The 22,159-nt window shown below is 42.7% G+C and overlaps 1 protein-coding gene across 3 annotated transcripts in view; it reads right to left on the bottom strand.

Annotated features, from left to right (window-relative positions):
- The window catches only part of TMEM255B (transmembrane protein 255B), a 63,286-nt gene extending 41,804 nt beyond the window's left edge, over nt 1-21,482 (bottom strand). Inside the window, exons 1-2 of one of the 3 annotated variants that reach the window (XM_081858293.1) lie at nt 2,786-2,909; nt 450-530 (exon numbers count right to left, since the gene is read on the bottom strand). In XM_081858293.1, coding sequence (XP_081714419.1) covers nt 450-453 — 4 coding nt within the window. In that variant the 5' untranslated portion in view covers nt 454-530; nt 2,786-2,909. Of the gene's footprint in view, nt 1-449; nt 531-2,785; nt 2,937-21,323 lie in introns of those variants that run through there. The other 2 variants (XM_081858292.1, XM_081858291.1) reach the window with 2 other exon arrangements.
- Nucleotides 21,483-22,159: the final 677 nt, after the last annotated feature.

The raw sequence follows: 22,159 nt of genomic DNA on the forward strand, positions 1-22,159 counted from the left end.
AGAACAAATCCAGAACAAGTTGCTTGCCTCCCACTATTTTAGTCTCATGTATCTCTGTAAGCTCCCTTGCCAGATTTTTGTCCATTCTGCAAATTGTGTACAAATTATTATTTTTTTTTTAGAAAGATCTGAAAGGTGGTCTTCTGAACCTCCATCCCCCCAGTAAACAATGTGCAGTTACATCTTTCTAAACATCCTTTAGCTTCCGTTTGCCCGCACAATCAGGATGATTAAAGACTGGCAAAACCATGGGCTATAAATGTTGTCAACGTATCTATTTATTACAGTTCTAGTCTTATATTTGAAACAATGAGGACAGAATCAGGATACAATAGCTATTCCATGTAAAATAATGTATGGAAAGGTAGGACAATTCAAGACACAACAATTTTAAGTCAGAACAGTGTTCTTTAAGACACGGCTAAAACTAAAATACAAGATGTGCTCACACATGTTGGTTGCAATCAGAAGGACGATTCCAATTAATTGCTTTCCTTCATTGGAAATTCATTCTTCTTGTTTTAAGATTCCTAGGTAAGTGTGCATATTATTAGAAACTTTACTGCAAAAGTTAAATTCCACACAGGGCTTCCCTGATCTTTTCTTTAAACCCAATTAGGCTCCCTAAATTTCTTTTTCAAAGAAATGGGAGAAGCTGCCCAGAAAGGACAAATATTTCCTTCTATATAGGCGTGGGTACTCAGTGGTGAACGAAATGCATTCTTCACATTTTCAAAGGCACTCTTATTCTTTTGTTACTTCATAACCCTTTGTACCATGATTTCAATGCCGGAAAATGCATAAGTCTCCATAGATGGGCAGGCTTCGACATAATGTGGTTTTCTGTATATGAATTGTTCCTAAAGGAGTGGGAGTGTATCTGTCCTGGACAGAGAAATGCTCTCCCAAACTCCAGGCTTTTTGGACAACATGTGGAAAAATTATGAGAGAAACCATGAATCATATTGCCACTCTTCATTTTATCTAACGCCAATCAGTATCTGAGGGCTACCTCGTGACAAAATTCCTTTTAAAAAACACCTGTGTGTATGTTAACACAGCAAAAATTCCACATGGCTTTGGTCAACAGCAGGCATCCCCAAACCCGGTCCTCCAGATGTTTTGGGACTACAACTCCCATCATCCCTAGCTATCTGGACCAGTGGTCAGGGATGATGGGAATTGTAGCCCGAAAACATCTGGAGGGATGAGTTTGGGGATGCCTGGTCAACAGTATGTATTCCTGGAGTGAAATTCACATGTATGAATCTGCATGGATGGGACGCCTGTGGGATATCATCTCTTTTCTGTATGGAAGTTCTTTCTTTCATCGCGGGGCAAACTCTGTCACTGAGAAGCATAACATGGGACTCTTCGGTAATAAGCTGCTTGCCCCAATTGCTGTTTAAAGACATATGATGATAGGCAGTAAAACAAGCACCATGTCTACACAAGATTTCGAAAGTAATTACATACATTTAATGACTACTAATTTTCCACCAGAAACCGATAACCTGCAACATTTAAGATGGATAGTTCAGATGAAAGCATGCAGCATGATTCCGTGGCCTTGTTTTTATCTATTTATATATATATTTAAGAATAGATTTATGTACACTGCAGTCCTCTCAGGGGGCGGGAAAAAGTTAACAGCTTGATTGCGCACTGGAGTATCCTTAGTCAGGACAGGGAGGCAGACAACAGATCCTTGCAGAGAAACTCAGATCGCCTCCCAGTCCCGTCCCATCCCCATATCTATCTATCTATCTATCTATCTATCTATCTATCTATCTATCTCTAAGAGAACAAGGAAGTTCATGGTGAGCTCTGGCATCTCTTCTAGAAAAACAGCACTGTATATATCTATATGATATTGGGGTTGGGGGAGGAGAACAAGACATACTAATTCAGTCTACTTGAACGTGTCTTTGAGGAAAGGGTTGCAGTTCAGATGATACAAAATCTGCTTCGGGTGATGAAGGTCCCCAAAATCATTCACTGCCATTTCCAGGCAAGCGTGGGAATGCCCCGCTTCCCTGCCTAAAATCCTGGAAGGCCACTGCCAGTCAACGCTAACAATACTAAGGCAGATGGACTCAAGGTCTAACTCGCTTTAAGTCAGCTTCCCACGTTGGGCTGCAGTAGACGTGCCTAGGAGGAATGAGCTCAAAGACATGAAAGGCATTAGGGAGCCTTCACTGTGCAGAATGAATCGCCCTTCCTAAGAGCATGGAGAGCTCTTAGATGCTCCGGTGGGAGGTGTTTGTTTGTTTTTTGCAAACACTTGTTAGTCTCTCCAAAGTGGGAGAAGGTTTGGCGCAATTACCTTGACTCTTTGGCTCCGTTGGTTTCTCCCTCCAGAGCTCAACGCGCAAGTTCTTCTGAACTCGTGTCTTCTTGGTCGTGTGAAATCTGCCCTGTGCCCAACTCAGGGGGTGGGGAGACACCCCCATTCTAGAAGTTCACAGCAGGCAGAACACGAGTGAGCTGGGCTCGAGAGGATCCAATATTTGTGAAGGGGAGAAAAATGCAGTCTCTCCCCCCCACCCCCCACCCCCATTGGAGCGGGAAATAAAATCTTATATTCCCTTCTCACTTATCCATGTGCATGCGAGGTAGTGCGTCTCCCTCTGAAACTACTTGAAGCAAAAACGGCAGATGCAGATATGTTTCCCCCCCGGGCGTAAAACTGTGCCGGGTACAGAAAGAAGGCGGAATAATAAGCCCACCTGCTTCTCCCTCGCTGCTTCTCCGGCTCCACTCGCCCTCAGCCCGCAGGACTTACCTGTGGGGTCCAGCACGGCCAAAGGGTCAGTCATGGAAACCGGAGCAGCGGGAGGCTGCATCCTCCGAGCGCCGCGCTCTTCGCCACACGGCGGGACGCCGAGGGCAGCATGCACGGCTCGCCTCGGGAATAAACTGGCCCTAAGGAAAGGAGGCTAAGCTGGGAGGCAGGCGCTGCCGCCGCCGCCGCCGGAGGGCAGGACCAGAGGCGGCGCCGGAGCCCGAGGGAGGAGGAGCGAGCGAGCCAGTCGCTCTCCCCGGGGTCCTTGGGCGCTACTGGGGGGGGGGGGGGAGAGATCCCGCCTCGCCACGCTGAGAGGAGGAGGGTGGCTGAGGGATCAGAGGGGCAGCCCGCTCGCCTCCAGGCTCGCGCAAAGGGGAGAGGCAGCCGCCGGTCAACTTCCCGCCTTTTCTTGTGGGGCACAGAAGATGCAGCAGAAAGCGGGATGGAACAAAAGGAATGGAGTGCCTGGGTCACATCCCATGCTAATGCCGCTTCCCCCCACGAGTATATTTGTCCTTGAACCTGAGCAATGCGTTTTGGTTGGGAGTGGGCCCCTTGCACTGAAAATGGCTTGCTCTGGGTGGTATAACATGGTTGGTCATGGGTCATGCAAGGAGCAGCCACCTCATCCTCTCTCTCTCTCTTGAACTCATGGATTCTCCCTTTGAGGGGTTTCCAGCAGTGGAGGCTCAACTGGGTGAACCTGCTGTGCCACCCAGAGAGAACAGATGAACAAGAGGGCATGGTGGCTGCCTCCACACACAGGCATGGCCAATCTTGGCCCTCCAGATGTTTTGGGACTACATTCCCATCATCCCCGACCACTGCTCCTGTTAGCTAGATGGGAGTTGTAGTTCCAAAACATCTGGAGGGCCATGTTTGGCCACTTCATCTCCTGGTTGAGCAAGAGGTGCTCTCTGATCACTCACCTGCCCTCTCCCCATACCCTCTTGTGGGGAGAAAACAAGAAAAAGCAGATGTCTGCCTAGCCTCTCTCATTGGGCCATGTAGTGTGGAGGAACGGACTTGTTGGATCCAATCCAACAAGATCATTCAACGTGATCCAATCCAACAAGATCATGATCATGCTATCCAGAAAGAAAGCACAGGTGTGTGAGAGAGATCTGGCTTCTCCTTCCATGACCAGCTCTCTGTGACAGGTAGTCCGTGTGGTTGGGCTACAATTCCCATCATTCCCTGATCATTGGCTCTGCTGGCTGGGTCTGAAGGGACTTCAGCATGGAGGGCACCGTGTTGGCAACTGTGTCCAGACAGAAGGCAAACAAGCAGACAGAAACAGCCACCATTTCTCTCTAAGCAGTAGCAAAGACCCAATACCCCTTCCCACACTACTACATTCCACATGTAGTTGACCTCAGCTTAATTAAGAGTACATTTTAGTCTCCATGTGAAAACCGAACAATATTCCCCTCCCCCCTTTTTGCTTTTCCTTTATCCAAAAGGCAAATATAGTACTTAGATTGCCTAGGATTCTTAAGCCACCCTTTCAGTTTTCTGTCCTGCATTAACAACCTCCACACAAGCAGCATGAGAAAAGCTCGCAAGACTTCAATGCTTCCATTCCTTATGGGAGAATGGATTCCCCCTCTTTTTTTTATCCCTTAAGAAGTATTAAGAAGTATGATGAACTCACGAGCAAGATTTGAGCTATGAGCAACCAAAGAGATTAGATTATAATATCATGATTGTGATTTGATAGATAAGAAGACAGGGAGCAGCAGGAGGGGAGAAACAACAACTCCATGGAGGGAAGGGAAGTGGCCAAAAATAAGAGAAAAGACAAAATTTTGATTTTGTGTTTTGGTTGTATATGTTAAAAAATGTTGAAACAATAAAATGTAATTGGGGAAAAATGAGAGAAAATCTCACAAGTGCACTTAATATCCTGTATCAAAAGTCATAAATAATCACAATCAATTACCAAGTATCTTGGTTTAAATTGGGGGAGGTAAACTGTGATCTCCCAGAAGTTGTCAAACTACAAGTCTCTCATCGCTCCAGACCACTGGCCATGCTGGTTGGAGCTGATGGAACTTGAGAGTCCAACTTTTGGAGGCTCACAAGTTCCCCAGCCCTCCTTTAGGCATAAAAGCTCCCAGGAACAAATGAATATGGTACCCAACAAGCCATGTTCTAGGCCAGTCCTATTCTAGAATAGTTCCTCTGCGGATGTGGCCTAGAAGGCACTGAAGTTAGGGGTGACATTTCATTTCTACGGAAGCTCTTCTGAATCATAAAAAAATAAAATGTCAGCTTATCCTTTGACCATTTTCGCAGCAGAGAAAAAGTGCTCCTATTTGCCCTTCTCAATCCCTGCCTGTTGCTCTTTTTTAAAAAAGGCATAATTAATTAAGCATAAAACTAACAGCGGCTGTTAGCAGAGATAAAGGCAAACAGAAAGCAATGGTTATAGCCAGAACCTTTTTCTACAACTTCCAAATTTTCAACAGCTATGGGGCAACTTTTTTCCTAAAATCTGTGAGTAGTGATCATCTATAAGTTATCATCTATAAGTTTCTGCTTACGAGGTTGTTTGTCATTAGAAGAAACACATATAAAGAGGAAACACAACACAACCATAAGGGTTAGAGTTGAAGAATATTAACAGGTATAAAAGAACAGTGTTGGCAGTTTTGTTCCGTAATAATTTCCACTTCGCAACACAACTAAAATGGCAGGTTACAAATTAGATTTGTGGAACCTTTTCACCACAAGATTAATTTTATTGTATTTATCAGCTGTGTTCACCACCAGAAGGTACTTAAGACTATGCACAACATATAGAACTGAAACATAAACAACCTATTTATCATGCTAACCCAAAACAACCAATAAAAATGAAAATTCACGCATAAAATATAATATATGCCAGCCATCAGTGATCAAATACCAGGAATGACACTGTCTTCATCTGCCAATGGAAGCTAATCAAGAGGTGTCCCTTGAAAGTTAATTTTTACAGTGGGCTTATAAAAGCATCTGTTCCATTATGATGATTGTGAGCTTTTCGTGTCATCTGGCTACAACGAGAAGACTCGTAGAGTTGGAAGGGATCACGAGGGTCATCTAGTCCAGCCCCCCCCCCCCGCAATGCAGGAATCCTTTGCCTAACATGGGGCTCGAACCCACGACCTTGAGATTAAGCGTCTCATGTTCTACCGATCAAATTATCCACCTATGGCAAATGCAGTTTTTGCATGACTAAAGGGAAGTACAGGAGATTTATCACAGTCCTAGTTCAGAAACTATAACAATTAAAACTTTGGAACATCCCTGTAGACTTTTTTATTATTGCTATTTAGATACTATGTTAAATATCCCATTAGAAAGAATTGCACTTTCCCAGGTAAACAGAGCACAGCCGTGGTTGTGGGGGGAATGGTATATTTGTGCTCAGTCTTGAAGGAGTTATGTGGACTGAAAACAACAAATAGTTGACTTTGCATTTATTGCTTTAAAAACAGATCATCTGAAAAGGTCCGGGGTGGGGGGAGAATGATTTATTTACCTGACTCAGTCTTGTGTGGTACAAGCAGAATTGTCCAGCATCACCACAGATAATTTTTGCAAAAGGGGGATACGAAATGGCTGTGTATGAGAGAGGGGAGGGGGCAATTTCCAAAGATTACACAGAAGGTTGGGAGGGAATCATTGTGTTACGATGTTGCAGCAAAAACAACTATTGTGGTACCTTATGGACGAACAAATTTACACACTGGGCAAAAAAGACAAATAAGAACTATGAAGATCATAGATAAGTTATCTCATCCTACGTTACCAATTTTGTTAGATGAAATGAGACAGCTTTTTATTGTGCGGGGTGATAAACGGGAGAAAAATATACCGTACCTGACAAATATTTAAACTGTTTCTGCTGTACTTGTTTAAATGCTAATGGAAGCACACATGCATATATTAATGCAATACCAGCATTCTGGCTGCTTGATTAAGCATATCATTTGTCTAAGAAACAGCACTGTCTGTATTGCAGCCATTCAGTTTGGCTGGCAATGTGCTCTGGCCACCATCTTTTTCTGTTCATAATATGAGCATTCATGTGAACATTAAAAAAAAGAGAGAAAAGAAACTTGCTGTTGAAAATATTTCCTTATTATTCTGTACAGCAGCAGGGGTAATAAAGATCTTAAAGCTCTCGCATATGGTGAATGTATATATTTTTAAATCTTCTTATACAAGCCTGTTCTGCCAGGTATAAAGGTAAAGGGACCCCTGACCATTAGGTCCACTCGTGGCCGACTCTGGGGTTGCGGTGCTCATCTCGCTTTATTGGCCGAGGGAGCCGGCATACAGCTTCCAGGTCATGTGGCCAGCATGACTAAGCCGCTTCTGGCAAACCAGAGCAGCGCACGGAAACGCCGTTTACCTTCCCGTCGGAGCGGTACCTATTTTTTTTTTTTATAAATATTTATTAAGGTTTTTAAATATAAATGCACACATAATAAACAATCTTACTTCTTTCACAACAAATTCATCACTTCTTTGGACTCCCTCACGTCTCCCGCTCCCATTTACATCGTTAAAAAAAAATTTTTTCCAAACAAATTATCAACTTATTTACAATCTCATGTCCACTCATTCACATATAATCTAGCGCTTCTTCCAAAAAATTTTATATTTTCTTTAGTCTCACTTATCATCAAATTTAAATCTAGTTTAGTGGTGACCAGTTTTTTATAATCTAGCATCCTTCCATTCAACCAAATTACAATGTTTTTGTAGATACATCTTGAATTTCTCCCAGTCTTCCTCCAACTTCTCTTCTCCCAGATCACGGATTCTGCCGGTCATCTCGGCCAGTTGCATATAGTCCATCAGCTGCATCTGCCACTCTTCCAGTGTGGGTAGATCTTGAGTTTTCCAGTTTTTTGCGATGAGAATCCTTGCTGCCGTTGTTGCATACATGAAAAATGTTCGATCCTTCTTTAACACCTTCTGGCCGACACGGAGCGGTACCTATTTATCTACTTGCACTTTGACGTGCTTTCAAACTGCTAGGTTGGCAGGAGCTGGGACTGAGCAACGGGAGCTCACCCCATCGCAGGGATTCGAACCACCGACCTTCTGATCGGCAAATCCTAGGCTCTGTGGTTTAACCCACAGCGCCACCCGCGTCCCTTCTGCCAGGTATACAAACAGCTATATGTTCAATGAATGCAGTCCTTATTACTTGCTTCTAATTGGGACTTGACTTTATGTGAACTAGCTTGGAGTGGATTGAGGGATTTGGCATAGAACAGAAAACTGTCTATGAAATAAATACTGTAAGAAAGCATAACTTCAGGACCATCAGACTACGGGCAGCCTTTTGAATTAACTTTTGGCGGAAGCTGCCTCTACCTTCCATTACACAGAAATATTTCCCTATAATTTGCATGAACATGCTTACCTGAGCAAAGCTTCTTTGGCCAGCTAGATTAATTTCTTATGCTCATTGGAAGTTATCTGAACTTGTGAATATACCAATGCATGCTTATTTTATGATAGGCGTTGTAGATTGATTTTATTTTCAGGTCAGTATAGTTAAGTATAGTTTGACACAGATTAATGCACTGTTAGTTTGAAAATGGCTAGTTTCTCCACTGACTCCAGAATGCAGTTTAAAAATATATTCAAAATCATGAATAATAATAAAAATAAGCAAGCAAAGATTCAACCAAATCTCTGGACTTCCCTCCCACCTCTCCAAGGGTTCCGTCACTAGTCCTCTTCATATTGTAAGTCACTCTAATTTTTAAATACCCCATGTATCCCTAGTTCTTGTTACAAGTGTGATTCAAATCCTGCTAAAGAGCTCAACTGTTTACAGTGGTCTCCAAGGTAAGCTATTAATTTCCCCTGTTCTTTATTGAAATTCTGTTCTTCCTGGTTTCTGATTCCCCCCTGTCATTTTCGCCATCTCTGCATAGTCCATCAGTTTGGTCTGCTATTCCTTTCTGGTGGGAACTTTTTCTTTCTTCCATCTCTGGTCCAGAATGCAGTTTTGAATGCTCAGAGTAACTCTGGTGCACTGGTCATTCAAAGCATCCAACAACTGGACCTTTTGGGGACCTCATGTCCATCCTTTACAAAATAGAGAATGTATGATCAAGGAAACTGAAATCAATATATTAATCCTGAGGTTGGATTAGCTCCAGCAGAAAGTGGGGGGGGGGGAGTTAAATACACAGTTTGGAAAATAAAGTGTTCCATAATGCAAAGAAGATAATATGCTTCACCCATAATGGCAGCAAATGAGATTAAGGTCCTGAACAATAAATATTTATTTGGAGAGGTTATTGTTCTGTTAATTTATAATTTCTCTTTTCATCCACAATTTGTGTGCAAATGTTTTTAGTAACTTTAAAAATTAGTTGTAAGCTTGTTTGTCTCCTTTGGGAGGTTGTGGACTCCCCTTCCTTTTAAGCAGAGGTTGGATGGCCGCTTGTCATGGATGCTTTAAGTTAAGATTCCTGCATTTCAAGGGGTTGGACTAGATGACCCTTGGTGATCCCTTTCCAACTCTACAACTCTACAATTCTATGATTTCATGAGTTCCCATGGAATGAGCTCAATGGGATTTGTAAAGCATATCAGTGTTAGACACTTGCTGACTTTTTCCAATAAGGATCAGAATGAACACAAATCTGAATGGTGCTGATAATTTCTCTCTGCAGATATTTAACATAAACCTGTGTGTAGCAAAATTACTGCCATCCTTCTTTGTGGCCAGGCTACTACCTATTCCTTCCTATGGGAGAAATACAAGTTGGAGGCTTTCATTATGAAAATAACATTGAGGGAGGGGGAAAATGGGGCACAAGGAGATTGCTGAGGGGAAAGAAAAAGGGGGCAGGGCTTGAGTCATTAAAGCTTGCATACAAAGTAGTTATTATTTATTAATTGTGATGTTGTGGTTATACCAGAAAATCTCAAGGAAGGATTCGAAAGGTGACCCCTGTGATCTTTTCACAGCCTCTCCAGTGCCAACTGAGCTGATGTAAGAGCCAACTTTAAAAAGAATTAGAGACACGACATTCATCACTCTTATAATGGCAATTTATAACCCTTTGTCCCGACTGCCTTGTAGGTTACATAACAGGGGTTCTGCTATGGTTGTCTAGAGACGGGTTTTTTAAATTGAATTACTCCTCCCCCTTCACTTCTCCTTGATATCTCAGAATCATAGGTCTTAATTTTTCTACACTCCCCAATCTTGCCTTACTCCCCCCCCCCACTTATCACAGTGTAATTGTTCAGCCAAAGTTTCAAACCCAAGATCTTTGTGAGATCTGTATCTAAAATAAGAGGCATACCGTTGCAACCTGCAACAAAATGTTGCAGTATATCTCCCACCCCACCGCCAGCCAGGAACAAGAACCTTGTAGCGCTTCTCAAAAGGAAGAGGGGCAGGGTTAGGAGGAGAAGGAAATGAGAAACCTTTTTCCTTCTGCAGGGGGCCGGTCCACTGTCCCTCAGACCTTGTCGGGGGCCGGACTATATTTTTTTTGGGGGGGGATGAACAAATTCCTATGCCCCACAAAGAGCCCAGAGATGCATTTTAAATAAAAGCACGCATTCTACTCATGTAAAAACACCAGGCAGGACCCACAAACAACCCAGAGATGCATTTTAAATAAAAGGGCACATTCTACTCATGTAAAAACACGCTGATTCCCAGACCGTCCACGGGCCGGATTGAGAAGGCAATTGGGCCGGATCCGGCCCCCCAGGCCTTAGTTTGCCTACCCATGCAGTAATGTGAAAACAGCCTAAATTGGTACTTAGCAGTCTGACAGACTTTGAGTTTCATGAAACCTCCTGTTTTTCACACATAACACAGCTTGGAAGCAAGAGTTGCCCGTAGAAAAAGGCAGGATTTTAGTGGACCTATGATTGGTTGTCATGCTGCACCCCCACCCAAAGGTGGCAGCACAAGACAGTTCCGTCTTTGCTGCTCCATGTGAACCTGGAAGATACACTTCCTTTATATTTTACCATTAGTATGCATGATGGAGCAGGATAGATCCCTGCCCTGAGGAGTATACAATCTAAAATCTGACATAGGGTAAATAACAAAGCAAAGGCAGGATAAACAGTGAAATAATACATGATTTTGCTTACTGTTGGGTACTTGTGTTACAGGCTTAGTTGTAGACATGAAGCTACCGTACTTTTCCGTGTATAAGACTAGGTTTGTTGATTTTAAAATAAGGTTCAAAATCTGGAGGTGTCATACATGGAAAGTGCACATGACCATTTTCTAAATTTGGGGTCCCCAAAAGTAGGGGGCATCTTATACATGGGGAGGTCTTATATATGGAAAAATACGGTAGGTACTCCAGGGTTTTCTTATCTTTCTGCCATCAGTGACTTTCTGTCCTCACAGGTCCCTATCAGACCGTTAGCTGTTGTTTTTTAAAGCAACAGCTCCTTCTGGCTTTTAATTAACAAACTTCTGTAATTCAGCATATCTAGAAAGTTCCAAGGAACCACTTCCTTATTTTGGGTTTGATCTGTTTCAAAAATAATAGGCATTTAGCCACCTGAATTTGCTATAACAAGAAGTAAAAAAATAAAAAAAAAATCATTATGAATTTGTGACACTATTTATTTTAAAATTAACCAAGCTCTCCCATACAGGCACCTTCCATAATAAGATCAGATATTCACTGCTGATGGTTGTGTGGTGTAATATTACTAATCTTCATATAAATCAGGGGTGAAACAGACAACAGGAAAGTGTTTCCGAGAAGTAATGTACATTTGTATAATAGCTCACAAAGATAGCCGAGTTATTTTTATCACATGTTGAAACACAATTCATCATTTGTTTAATTTCTAGCTAAGTTGAAGAGCAATCGTGTTTTCTTGTACTGACTTCCAGTTGTTGTTGTTTTTTCCTGCAAGTAGATAAGAAAGACTCATACTGCAGCGATTATTCATTTGAGAAACCATTACAAAACCTGTTACAATGCAACTACATAACTTATCTCCCAAGAGCATGTCTAGAAGACACAAAATGAGGTGCACCATTTTTAGAGACAGAAGTAATGGGCAAGATGGTTCTACAGAACACGTGACAGCTTTTGTTATTGCATGATCTCCAGATGATCCTACGTAAGTTATCACAAGACATCCAAGATACCTAGCTGTGTCTCCACAAATCCAGAACCAATAATTGAATCCCAAAGTTGTAGCCTGGAATGGTGATGGATATTTTACTGAACAAGAAGTCTAAACTACCTGTGGGAAGTGGCTCCAACTTGCACTTGGACCATAATTTTCTATAACAACCTTATCTTGCAGGGAGGAGGGAGTTTAGAGAGAAGAAGAATGGGATTTAGACTAACCTCCAATTCACCTGATAATGAAAGTGGAGGGAAATAGATATGGAAAGGCAGCTAATATGTGTAGGCCATATTCTAAAATGCTGAAGTTGGGACATTTAGGAAAATTATGATTGGACATGACTCACCATTTTTAATTTAGAATGAGCCACCGAGAACAGATGTCGCTCAGTTTACTTCTTCAACAGTATGTAGCCAGAAATTCCACGACCACTTTAATTATTTATCCAATTACCTTCTGAAATCAGTAAAGTGAAACTCCACTGGGGTATTTGTGACTACCGAGTGCTCATTACACAAGTGACATGGCAACTTTTGTCTTGGCTGCAGGCGGGGAAAAAATCTCAAAATTAAGAAAAGAGTTGCAATTTATACTGTGAATCAAGCTTAATTTAACATCCATTACTGTAGATTGTACAATATAGGGCAGTATCTTAGGGCAGTATCTGTTAAACCCAAAATGTTGAGGAAAAATCCAGGTGTATGCAATAATAGCCATAAGAGCAGCATGTCTGAGGAAATTTCTTAGTGCCAGTCTCCATTTAGTTTGATGTCTGCAATGCTGTTGATATCAGCTCTTTGCTAAATACCCAGTGGGATACTTTCTGCTCATGTAATTGTGTTTTTATATTGAATTAGCACTTGACATATGCTGCCTGATATTACAACCGCATCTTTATCATTTAGCCTCTCAATTGTTGTGCTTCTGAAAGTGTAAGTAGAAAGAGACATGTCCAGTTAGTGAAGGAAACGCAAGGGAAATGATCTTCATATGCTCTTCGAATCCTCACCAAAACCCTTTCCACTGAACTTTTGGCTTAACTTCTTAGGTCTCTATCTGCAACCAAATTTAATATTTAAGATCGTGTAACCGTATTTGCTTACATAGAAGAAGAAGAAGAAAAGAGAGGCCTGTTATATCATAGCATATATGGTATATAAAGCTATATATGTACCACCGCTTAACAGATATTTCCAGGGCAGGTCACAAACACAAGGCACAATAAAAAACAACAACACAGGAATAAATACAGTACAAAGCAACAGTCTATAAAGCAGCAGCGGCATTAAGAAGTTCTCGGGTGTTAAAAAAAGGCCCCTGGACCTTTCAAATAAGTCCATGTGGTAGTAGAAAGATAATAGTATAGGCATCATGTGATCCTTGCTGGGGAGGGACTTCTGTAAGTGAGATGGCAATAACCCCCCCCCCCATTTGCTACCTGCCTCATCTCAGACTGCTGGAGTAGGCAGAAGGGGCAAGGAGAATGTACAAAGATGGTCTCAGGACAGAGGCAGGTCAGTGTGGGAGATGTTATTTCATGCACCCAACCATGATGTAGGGCTTTAAAGGTCAGTAATTGTATACGGAGTTCAGATTCCTCAGAATATCAGCTTGCTAACTTGCTTTTAATAGGCAGAGTTTTAGTAATGATATGCCTGGAAATAATACCTCCAGTCAAATCACTGCTATGCAGGTGAGGGCTTCCTGCAGAATACCGTCGTATCAAGAGGCCCCTGTCCTGCACAATATTAAGAACTGGGCCTATAGTGTTGTGGCACCTACGCTTTGGAGTGTTATTTAGTTTATTTTTTTATTGAATTTGCACACCACCCTTCATCTGAGGATCACAGGGCAATTTACAGTGTAAAAAACACATCATAATAATAACAAACAAAACAACTCCCGTCCTCTGAATATTATAGACAGGCAGCATCTCTGTTGCCTTAAATACCTTTCTCTTTCATCAAGTCTTTTAAGCTGAGATCTTTCCCAGTCTGAATCAGTATTGGAATTAAAATTTCATAAGAACGTGCACAAGTTGTTGTAGAATTGTCAAGTTGGAAGGGACCCCAAGGGTCATCTAGTGCAGTGTTTCCCAACCTTGGGCCTCCAGCTGTTTTGGACTACAACTCCCATCATCCCTAGCTAGCAAGACCAGTGGTCAGGGATGATGGAGGCCCAAGGTTGGGAAACACTGATCTAGTGCAACCCCTTTGCAGTGCAGGATTATGCAGGCAGCCCATACGGGGATTGAACCTGTGACCTTGGTATTATCAGCACCAGACTCTAATCAACTGAACCAAGATGTTTTTGCTATCACTGGTTTGCTGCCCTGGAATCCTTTGGGAGCAGGAGACAAATAAACAAATAAATCGGCACCGGAATAAGTTGTTTTCCAGTGATTAAGTCTATGGAACCTCACTGCCTGGCAGGGCAGAGTGTCTCAAAAACGGGGAGTTCAGCTCTCTATTCCCCTTTCTTGACGAGTCCTGTTTCAGGCTTTCATTAGGCAAACCAGTTGAGGTGAAGAGAGTCTTCCAGAGGTACAGTTCATTGCAGAAGCAAAATGAAAGCAAGCAAATATTATCTAGTTGCATCCTTTTTATAGGATGCAAAATAACTTTTCTTGGCCCAAAATGGTGGGTTGTTTTGTTTTGTTTACAGGCCCATTAGTGAATGAATGGGGCAGCTCTTCATATACTGTACATCCTGATATCAGGGGCAGATTTTGGGTGATCAAATTTCAGCATCACCCTGTGCAATGCTAAAATTCACCCTGGCTTTTCGTGCTTCCATTCTACAGTATTGTTTTGGTCCCCCTGCAGTGTGGCGTCCAGTACAACTGCACCGGTAATGCCACCCTAAAACCACCTCTGATACAGTGGTACCTCGGGTTAAGTACTTAATTCGTTTTGGAGGTCCGTTCTTAACCTGAAACTGTTCTTAACCTGAAGCACCACTTTAGCTAATGGGGCCTCCTGCTGCCGCCGCGCCGCCGGAGCATGATTTCTGTTCTCATCCTGAAGCAAAGTTCTTAACCTGAGGTACTATTTATGGGTTAGCGGAGTATGTAACCTGAGGTACCACTGTATTACGAATGGTTCAATACCGCCTTGTGTGACCTTGGGCCGGTCACTGTTAGCCTAGCCTACTTTACAGGGTTGTTGTGAAGGTAACACAGCAAAGAGAATCATGTAAACTGGCTTGAGTTCTTTTTAAAGGCAGGATATAAACATAATAAATAAAGGCATTACAAAAAACACGATGGAGGCTTGATATCCACTACTTGAATTTGGGAGGCAGGGGGAAAAAATCAAGGAGATCTACCAGGATGGATAGGTGTTCACAAAAAGATCTTCACAACCTTTCTTCATCCACATTAAAACACAATTTTAAAAACGCCCTAAGTTGAACAGCCATCTAAACTAGCAATTGAACAACTAAATATTCTCTGAACATATCTGTCCAAAGCATCTTCCTGCTTTGTAGAATAGAAAGCAAGGACTTGCCAGCCTGGTACACCAGCTCACCTCATCTCATACTTCTTCATATGACAAGAAAGTACAATCCAAGAAAATAGGAGTGATTGTACTGGAAGATGGGAATTAGTGAAGCTCATTGAAGCCGTGACAGCCTATCAGTTACTTAATATTGGTATTGCAGCCTCCTGGAACACAAATAAACTGTGTCACACAGACATGAAATGCTACACACTGACTCTGCTTTTTTTGCGTGTAGCTGTAGATAATAAAGTCATAATTCATCAGGAAGCCAATATCCCTTTGCTGGATGGGTCAGGCAATCATTATTGCAGTTAGAAGACCAACCTTCACTTTTATGAGTTGTAAATCAGACACAGAATTCTGCTCCTCTGAGCCTCCTCCAAACTAGAAAATTGCCAGCCGCCGTCGTTTGAAACTAATTAATCTCACTGAAGGCAATGGTCTGAACAATGCAAAGATTTAATTTACTGCATGTTTACAGTAGATGAAGCCCTGATTTGCAATCACAGGAAAATAGTGCCCCCCCCCCCCCCCCGTTAAATGCCAGTATCCTCAAGCTGGGGGAGTGGAAGATGCCAGAGTATGCAAACAAACATTTGGGTGCCCTATGATGCTTACCAAGGACGAAACATCTCTGTTTAAATCATGTCTTACGCTACAGTCCTGCACTGCACATATACCCAGGAGTGAGCCCCATTGAGATCAATAGCACTTACTTTTGAGCAGCCATATTTATGTCAAAATATTCACAGCCCATCTTTCATCAGTACAGATATCAGGGCAGGGTACAAGGGACATTAAAACAAGGATGAAATGTTAGGAAAAAGCACATAAAAATAACCAGAAGTAGCTAAAAACAACAACAGAGAAAGCTGAAACACCACTTAAAATGCTTGGGTTAAACAGGCAGGTTTTGACTTGACAATGAAATGCTAACATCTGTGCCTGTCGTATTTCACAAGCAGGGAGCCACCATAGAGAAGGCCCAATCCCCTAGCAGACCAAGCTATAAGGAGCTATAAGGAGACAATCTCCTCTATGTATTTGGGTCCCAATCCATTTGTGGGCTCAGTGAAACACAAAATAATTCTCTAGAAATCATGTAATGCAATGCCATCCAGCTGCACTGGTTAATGTTCTCGCAACTGTATTCTGTTCTAATTGATGTTTCCGATTCCTCCTTAAGGGCAGCTTCAATATGTTAATCCTCCCCACCTCTGCTTCCAAACACTTCTACATTCAGATGACACATACATACGGAGCTGGTTGTCATCTACATATTGACAACACTTCATTCCAGCTCTCCTGATGCCAACTCCCAGAGTGCCATGAACTAGGAGGACACTGAGGGAACCATGATTGGTACAAACAAGGACAAGCTGAAGAGGGGGAAGGGGAGGTTGGGGACATAGGAGGTACTCACAGCACATCAGAGGACACCAAAGAAGGGGAAGGGGACATATTACCAGAACTGGAGATGCACTTGTCTCAACAGACACGGCAGGGTCTGAGGTGTCAGGAACAGCAGGAAGTGCACCGCCAGGACACTGAGGCAGGCAAGGAAACACAGCCCAGCTCACCAGTTGGCCAAGTGGAGATCATGGGGCTCATTAGGTCTGGGAGGAGGTTTGTGGTCTCTCGGCTGGATTAAGTTCAAGGCAGGTGAGGATCACATGTTCCGTTAAGGGGAGAGATGCAGCTGCTCCGCTGGAGCAAACTCAGGTGCAACAATCAATATTGGGAAGGATAACAGGGAAGCAAGGCAGAAACTCTTGTGTCTGCTCAACTTTCCCTGTTGACGGACCATGGCTTGGCTGCTTTGCAAATTCTACTGGATTGTGACTTCAGGATTTTTTTTTCTGGGTTTTTAATATAATTTTCATTAAATTCTCTGTTTTACAGTTTAGAATCTTCTTTAAAGGTAAAGGGACTGCTGACCGGTCCAGTCGTGACCGACTCTGGGGTTGCGGCGCTCATCTCGCTTTATTGGCCGAGGGAGCTGGTGTACAGCTTCCGGGTCATGTGGCCAGCATGACTAAGGCGCTTCTGGCGAACCAGAGCAGCGCACGGAAACGCCGTTTACCTTCCCGCCGGAGCGGTACCTATTTATCTACTTGCACTTTGACGTGCTTTCGAACTGCTAGGTTGGCAGGAGCAGGGACGGAGCAACAGGAGCTTACCCCGTCACAGGGATTCGAACCACCAACCCTCTGATCGGCAAGTCCTAGGTTCTGTGGTTTAACCCACAGCACCACCCGCGTCCCAGAATCTTCTTTAAACAACCTTAACATGTCATTGACTTCCCTTCTTCTCTTTCCATGGTTCATTTTGCATAACGTAAACCCCTGCATATTTGACATAAACTTAAACCATTCAGTATTCCATTATTACATCCATGCAAATTTATTTACACTGTTGAATTTATCTTAATGCTGCCAATGTTTTCAAGTGTACACAGTTTCCACCCCGCCTCCCGTATATTCAATAAATATTTTCCAATCTTCTTTAAACATATGTTCTCTTATTCTACATGTTAGGACCGTAAGCTGCGCATATTCCATCAGTTTTAAGTTGCCATTTTTCTTTAGTTGGGACCTCGCTCGTTTTCCATTTTGGGGCTAACAAAACATGAGCCGCAGTAGCGGCATACATAAATAACATTTTTTGACTGTGACTCCACGACTGACCCTAACTCTGGATCTTCTACAGAAGCGGAAACTTAACCTTGCACAATGACTTGCGACCTTGCTCACTGTATCGGGCCTGGACTGGCATTAGACCATTTTGACTGTATGACTACTGTCTAGTGTTGCCACCACCTCAGAGTACACCAAGGTTCAGGGCACAGAGTGTAATAAGATTTTTATTTTTTTTTAAATTCAAGGCTTATTGCCGATTGCATTCTTGATTTCAAAACAGTTGGGTTAAAACAATGCCTGTTTATCTGTACTATAACTGTTACACCATGAATGGTGGCAAAAAAAAAAAAAGGTTTTAATAAAACGTTTGCCAACCAATGCTGTGTAGTGAGTGGTACCTCAGGTTAAGAACTTAATTCATTCTGGAGGTCCATTCTTAAACTGAAACTGTTCTTAACCTGAGCTACCACTTTAGCTAATGGGGCCCACTGCGCTGCCGCCGCGCGATTTCTGTTCTCATTCTGAAGCAAAGTTCTTAACCCGAGGTACTATTTCTGGGTTAGCGGAGTCTGCAACCTGAAGCATCTGTAAGCTGAAGTGTCTGTAACCTGAGGTACCACTGTAATATACGTGCATGGAAAATCGAAGATCCACATCCCTGTATGTATTCCTGTCACCCACAAGGGGGCACTATATACTACTATACTGGTAGGAGGAAGATAGTTCAGTTTAATGTTTTTGTAATCAAGGGAACAGGGGCAAGTTCAAAGGCAGCAGCTGTATTAATCCATTGTGTTTCCATTTTCGATACACGCTCTGAAAAGATGAGTTAGGGTACCCAGTTGGATCTTTCATCTTGTTCATTTACCGTATTTTTCGCTCTATAAGACGCACCAGACCACTAGACGCACCTAGTTTTTGGAGGAGGAAAACAAAAAAAAAAATATTCTGAATCTCACAAGCCAGAACAGCAAGAGGGATCGCTGTGCAGTGAAAGCAGCAATCCCTTTTACTGTTCTGGCTTCTGGGATAGCTGCGCAGCCTGCATTCGCTCCATAAGACGCACGCACATTTCCCCTTACTTTTTAGGAGGGAAAAAGTGAGTCTTATAGAGCAAAAAATACAGTAATTAAAACTGGAAATGAGGCTGTGGCACTGGAGAAAGAGGGGAAGCCATTTTCCTTGAACTATTTCCCCCAGTGTAACCTTTCCAAGCTGCTGTTTGCCTTGTTTAGAAAAACACATCTGTATGTCTCTCCAAAGAGAGTAAAATAGCTGCTTTGGGGTGGGGGTGTACAACAAGAAGGCCACTCCCCAAGCACCACAGTCCAGATCTTGCTTCCCTATTCTGTTATAGCTACTTTAAAGAAGCATTTTAAAGAGAGAGATCTCATCGAGTTTATAAATTTATACAAATAAATAAATAGTGGGGAATAAATTAGGAAGAAAGGGCAAGATCCATTTTCTATTGAAATTCTAACTGGAAACATCTGATATAACATAATTATGTATGAACTGAAACTCACAAAACAGTAGTAGTGGACTATGCAGAAATGGGAAAGCTGACAGTGAAATTAAGAGATAAAAATGATGAACTTTTTATAGAAGAATGGAGTCCTTCCATGGACTATTAAAAAAAATATTACATTCAAATGAAATTGCGGACAGAACTCGAGATAAAAGAAGTGGAAGAAAAATGACAAATAACTGTAACAGATAAACTTTTTGTAGTAGATAAAATATAATGCAGTAGAAAAGGTTTGAGTAAAAAACCACGGTGGAAGTGAGGGTGGGAAGTTAACTTATGAAACAATGTACTTACTTGATTTCAAGGTTATTGTGAAATGGTTTGAAAATTTTAACTAAGAAATTATATACAACCCCCCCCCCTAAAACTCACAAAACAGTGAACTAACTTTTGAATTTCACAGTAGTTTTCCTCAGGTTTGACGGTCAACATACTCACACACAGGGGGTGGGAAGTATAAGAATATAGGAAGAGCCTGCTCTCACAGTCTTAAGATTCAGAATTTTTTATTTTATTTTTAGACTCAACAGGTTTTACTAAAGCTTGCTGGTGCCAGGAACCTGTTGGAAATATGAACGCCAGTCGTCCTTCAGATTTGTCTGTAGCACCAGCTGAAATTCTCCACAAGGTGTTGTAGGAGAGAGCAGAAGGTAAAGCATAATAGTCTTTTCTATATTAGCGGGTGGCACTGTGGGTAAAACCTCAGCGCCTAGGACTTGTTCGAATCCCCACAGCGGGGTGAGCTCCCGCCGTTCGGTCCCAGCTCCTGCCCACCTAGCAGTTCGAAAGCACACTTAAGTGCAAGTAGATAAATATGTACCGCTTTATAGCGGGAAGGTAAATGGCGTTTCCGTGTGCTGCTCTGGTGCCGGTTCGCCAGAGCAGCTTCGTCACACTGGCCACGTGACCCGGAAGTGTCTCCGGACAGCGCTGGCCTCTATAGTGAGATGAGCGCACAACCCCAGAGTCGGACACGACTGGCCCGTACGGGCAGGGGTACCTTTACCTATATTAGCAAAGCAGGAGATTGTTACATGATGCACTACGCAGAAAAACCAATGGAGAGAGTTTGGAAAAGCACTGCCTTCCCTCCTGACTTAGGCAAACTTTGTACTGGGTTTCTGCTAGTACTTGGTTCTACTACCATTTTTCTATACATGGGGCTGCCTAGAAAAGCAATTTGGAAAAGTACAGCTGCTCTGTCTTCTGCATCTGTATTTGAACAGTTTCCAGGCTCCAGACCAATTCAAAGTCCTGTTAACGTTTAAATCCCCGAACTCTTTGGGGCCAGGTTGCCTGAAGGGTTGTCTCTTCCCATACCTACTTCCCTGACCTTTTAAGATGTCCATCAGAGACTCTTCTCTGGCTCGTGCAGGCAAACGTTGTCAACTCTTTGCAGTATTGGTGCTCTGGTTATGGAATGACATTCCTGGAAAGGCTTGTCTGGCTGGCACTACATTGATGTTCTTGTTATTTTTACATAGCAGTGCTGACAGCTGCCTTAATCTTCACAGAGGGGATACAAAGAGGGTCTTCATTTGTTCTCCGGGGGTAAGTTACGATGATGCATGTCTTGGACCCAGTTCAGGTGGCAGGAATGACTGAGACAATATGATCACAGACTCACCCATGTACCGTTTCGACTTTGCGACACTAGGAAAATCTAGCAGGAGCAAAGATTAGATTAGTTTATTTAGCAATTTATTTATTTTTACCTTCTCTCATCTCCTAGAATCCCTGTGTTAACCTTCAAAAGGGAGGTTTGGCTGTCCTTCATCTCACTGGTGAGCCCAAGGGCAATAAAGCAACATGAAAAGTAAACAGTATGTTCAAATAATTTTAAAAGTACAACAAAGAAATATTGTGTGCAAAACACCTCCTAAGAGCCATGAGTCTTTGAGTGCATGCACACAAGATATTTTCCTCTTAGGCAAGAAGCAGAACTGAAACTCTCATGGAAGGACAACAAACAGTTCAAATGAGGATTGAAGTTCGAAGAGCAACACTGGATGAGGAAGACCATAAGTTTAGAATAAGAGTCTTTATATACTGAAGAATACCAGGGACAGAGTCTAACAAGAGACAGAATAAATATATTCCAGGGTCCTGCAATTACTTTGACTATACAGTGGAACCAACAACAGGGCAAATACTTGCCAGAGATAGAGAGAACCCCAGAGGTCTTTTCTATTGACACACTACCACGGAGATTCGCCCATGCTACATCTCTACACTACAGTAAAAGATGTGCAGGTAGTATGCAGCCCAAATACTTCTATGGAACATGAGATGGAAGTGTGTTTGGTCGGCGGTTCGAATCCCTGCAGCGGGGTGAGCTCCCGTTGCTCGATCCCTGCTCCTGCCCACCTAGCAGTTCGAAAGCACATCAAAAGTGCAAGCACATAAATAGGTACCGCTCCAGCGGGAAGGTAGACAGCGTTTCTGGGCACTGCTCTGGTTCTCCAGAAGTGGCTTAGTCATGCTGGCCACATGACCCGGAAGCTGTATGCCGGCTCCCTCGGCCAAAAAGCGACATGAGCACCACAACCCC

Source organism: Podarcis erhardii (genome assembly GCF_964252035.2).
Source record: "Podarcis erhardii genome assembly, chromosome: 4".
Classification (NCBI taxonomy): Eukaryota; Metazoa; Chordata; class Lepidosauria; order Squamata; family Lacertidae; genus Podarcis; species Podarcis erhardii.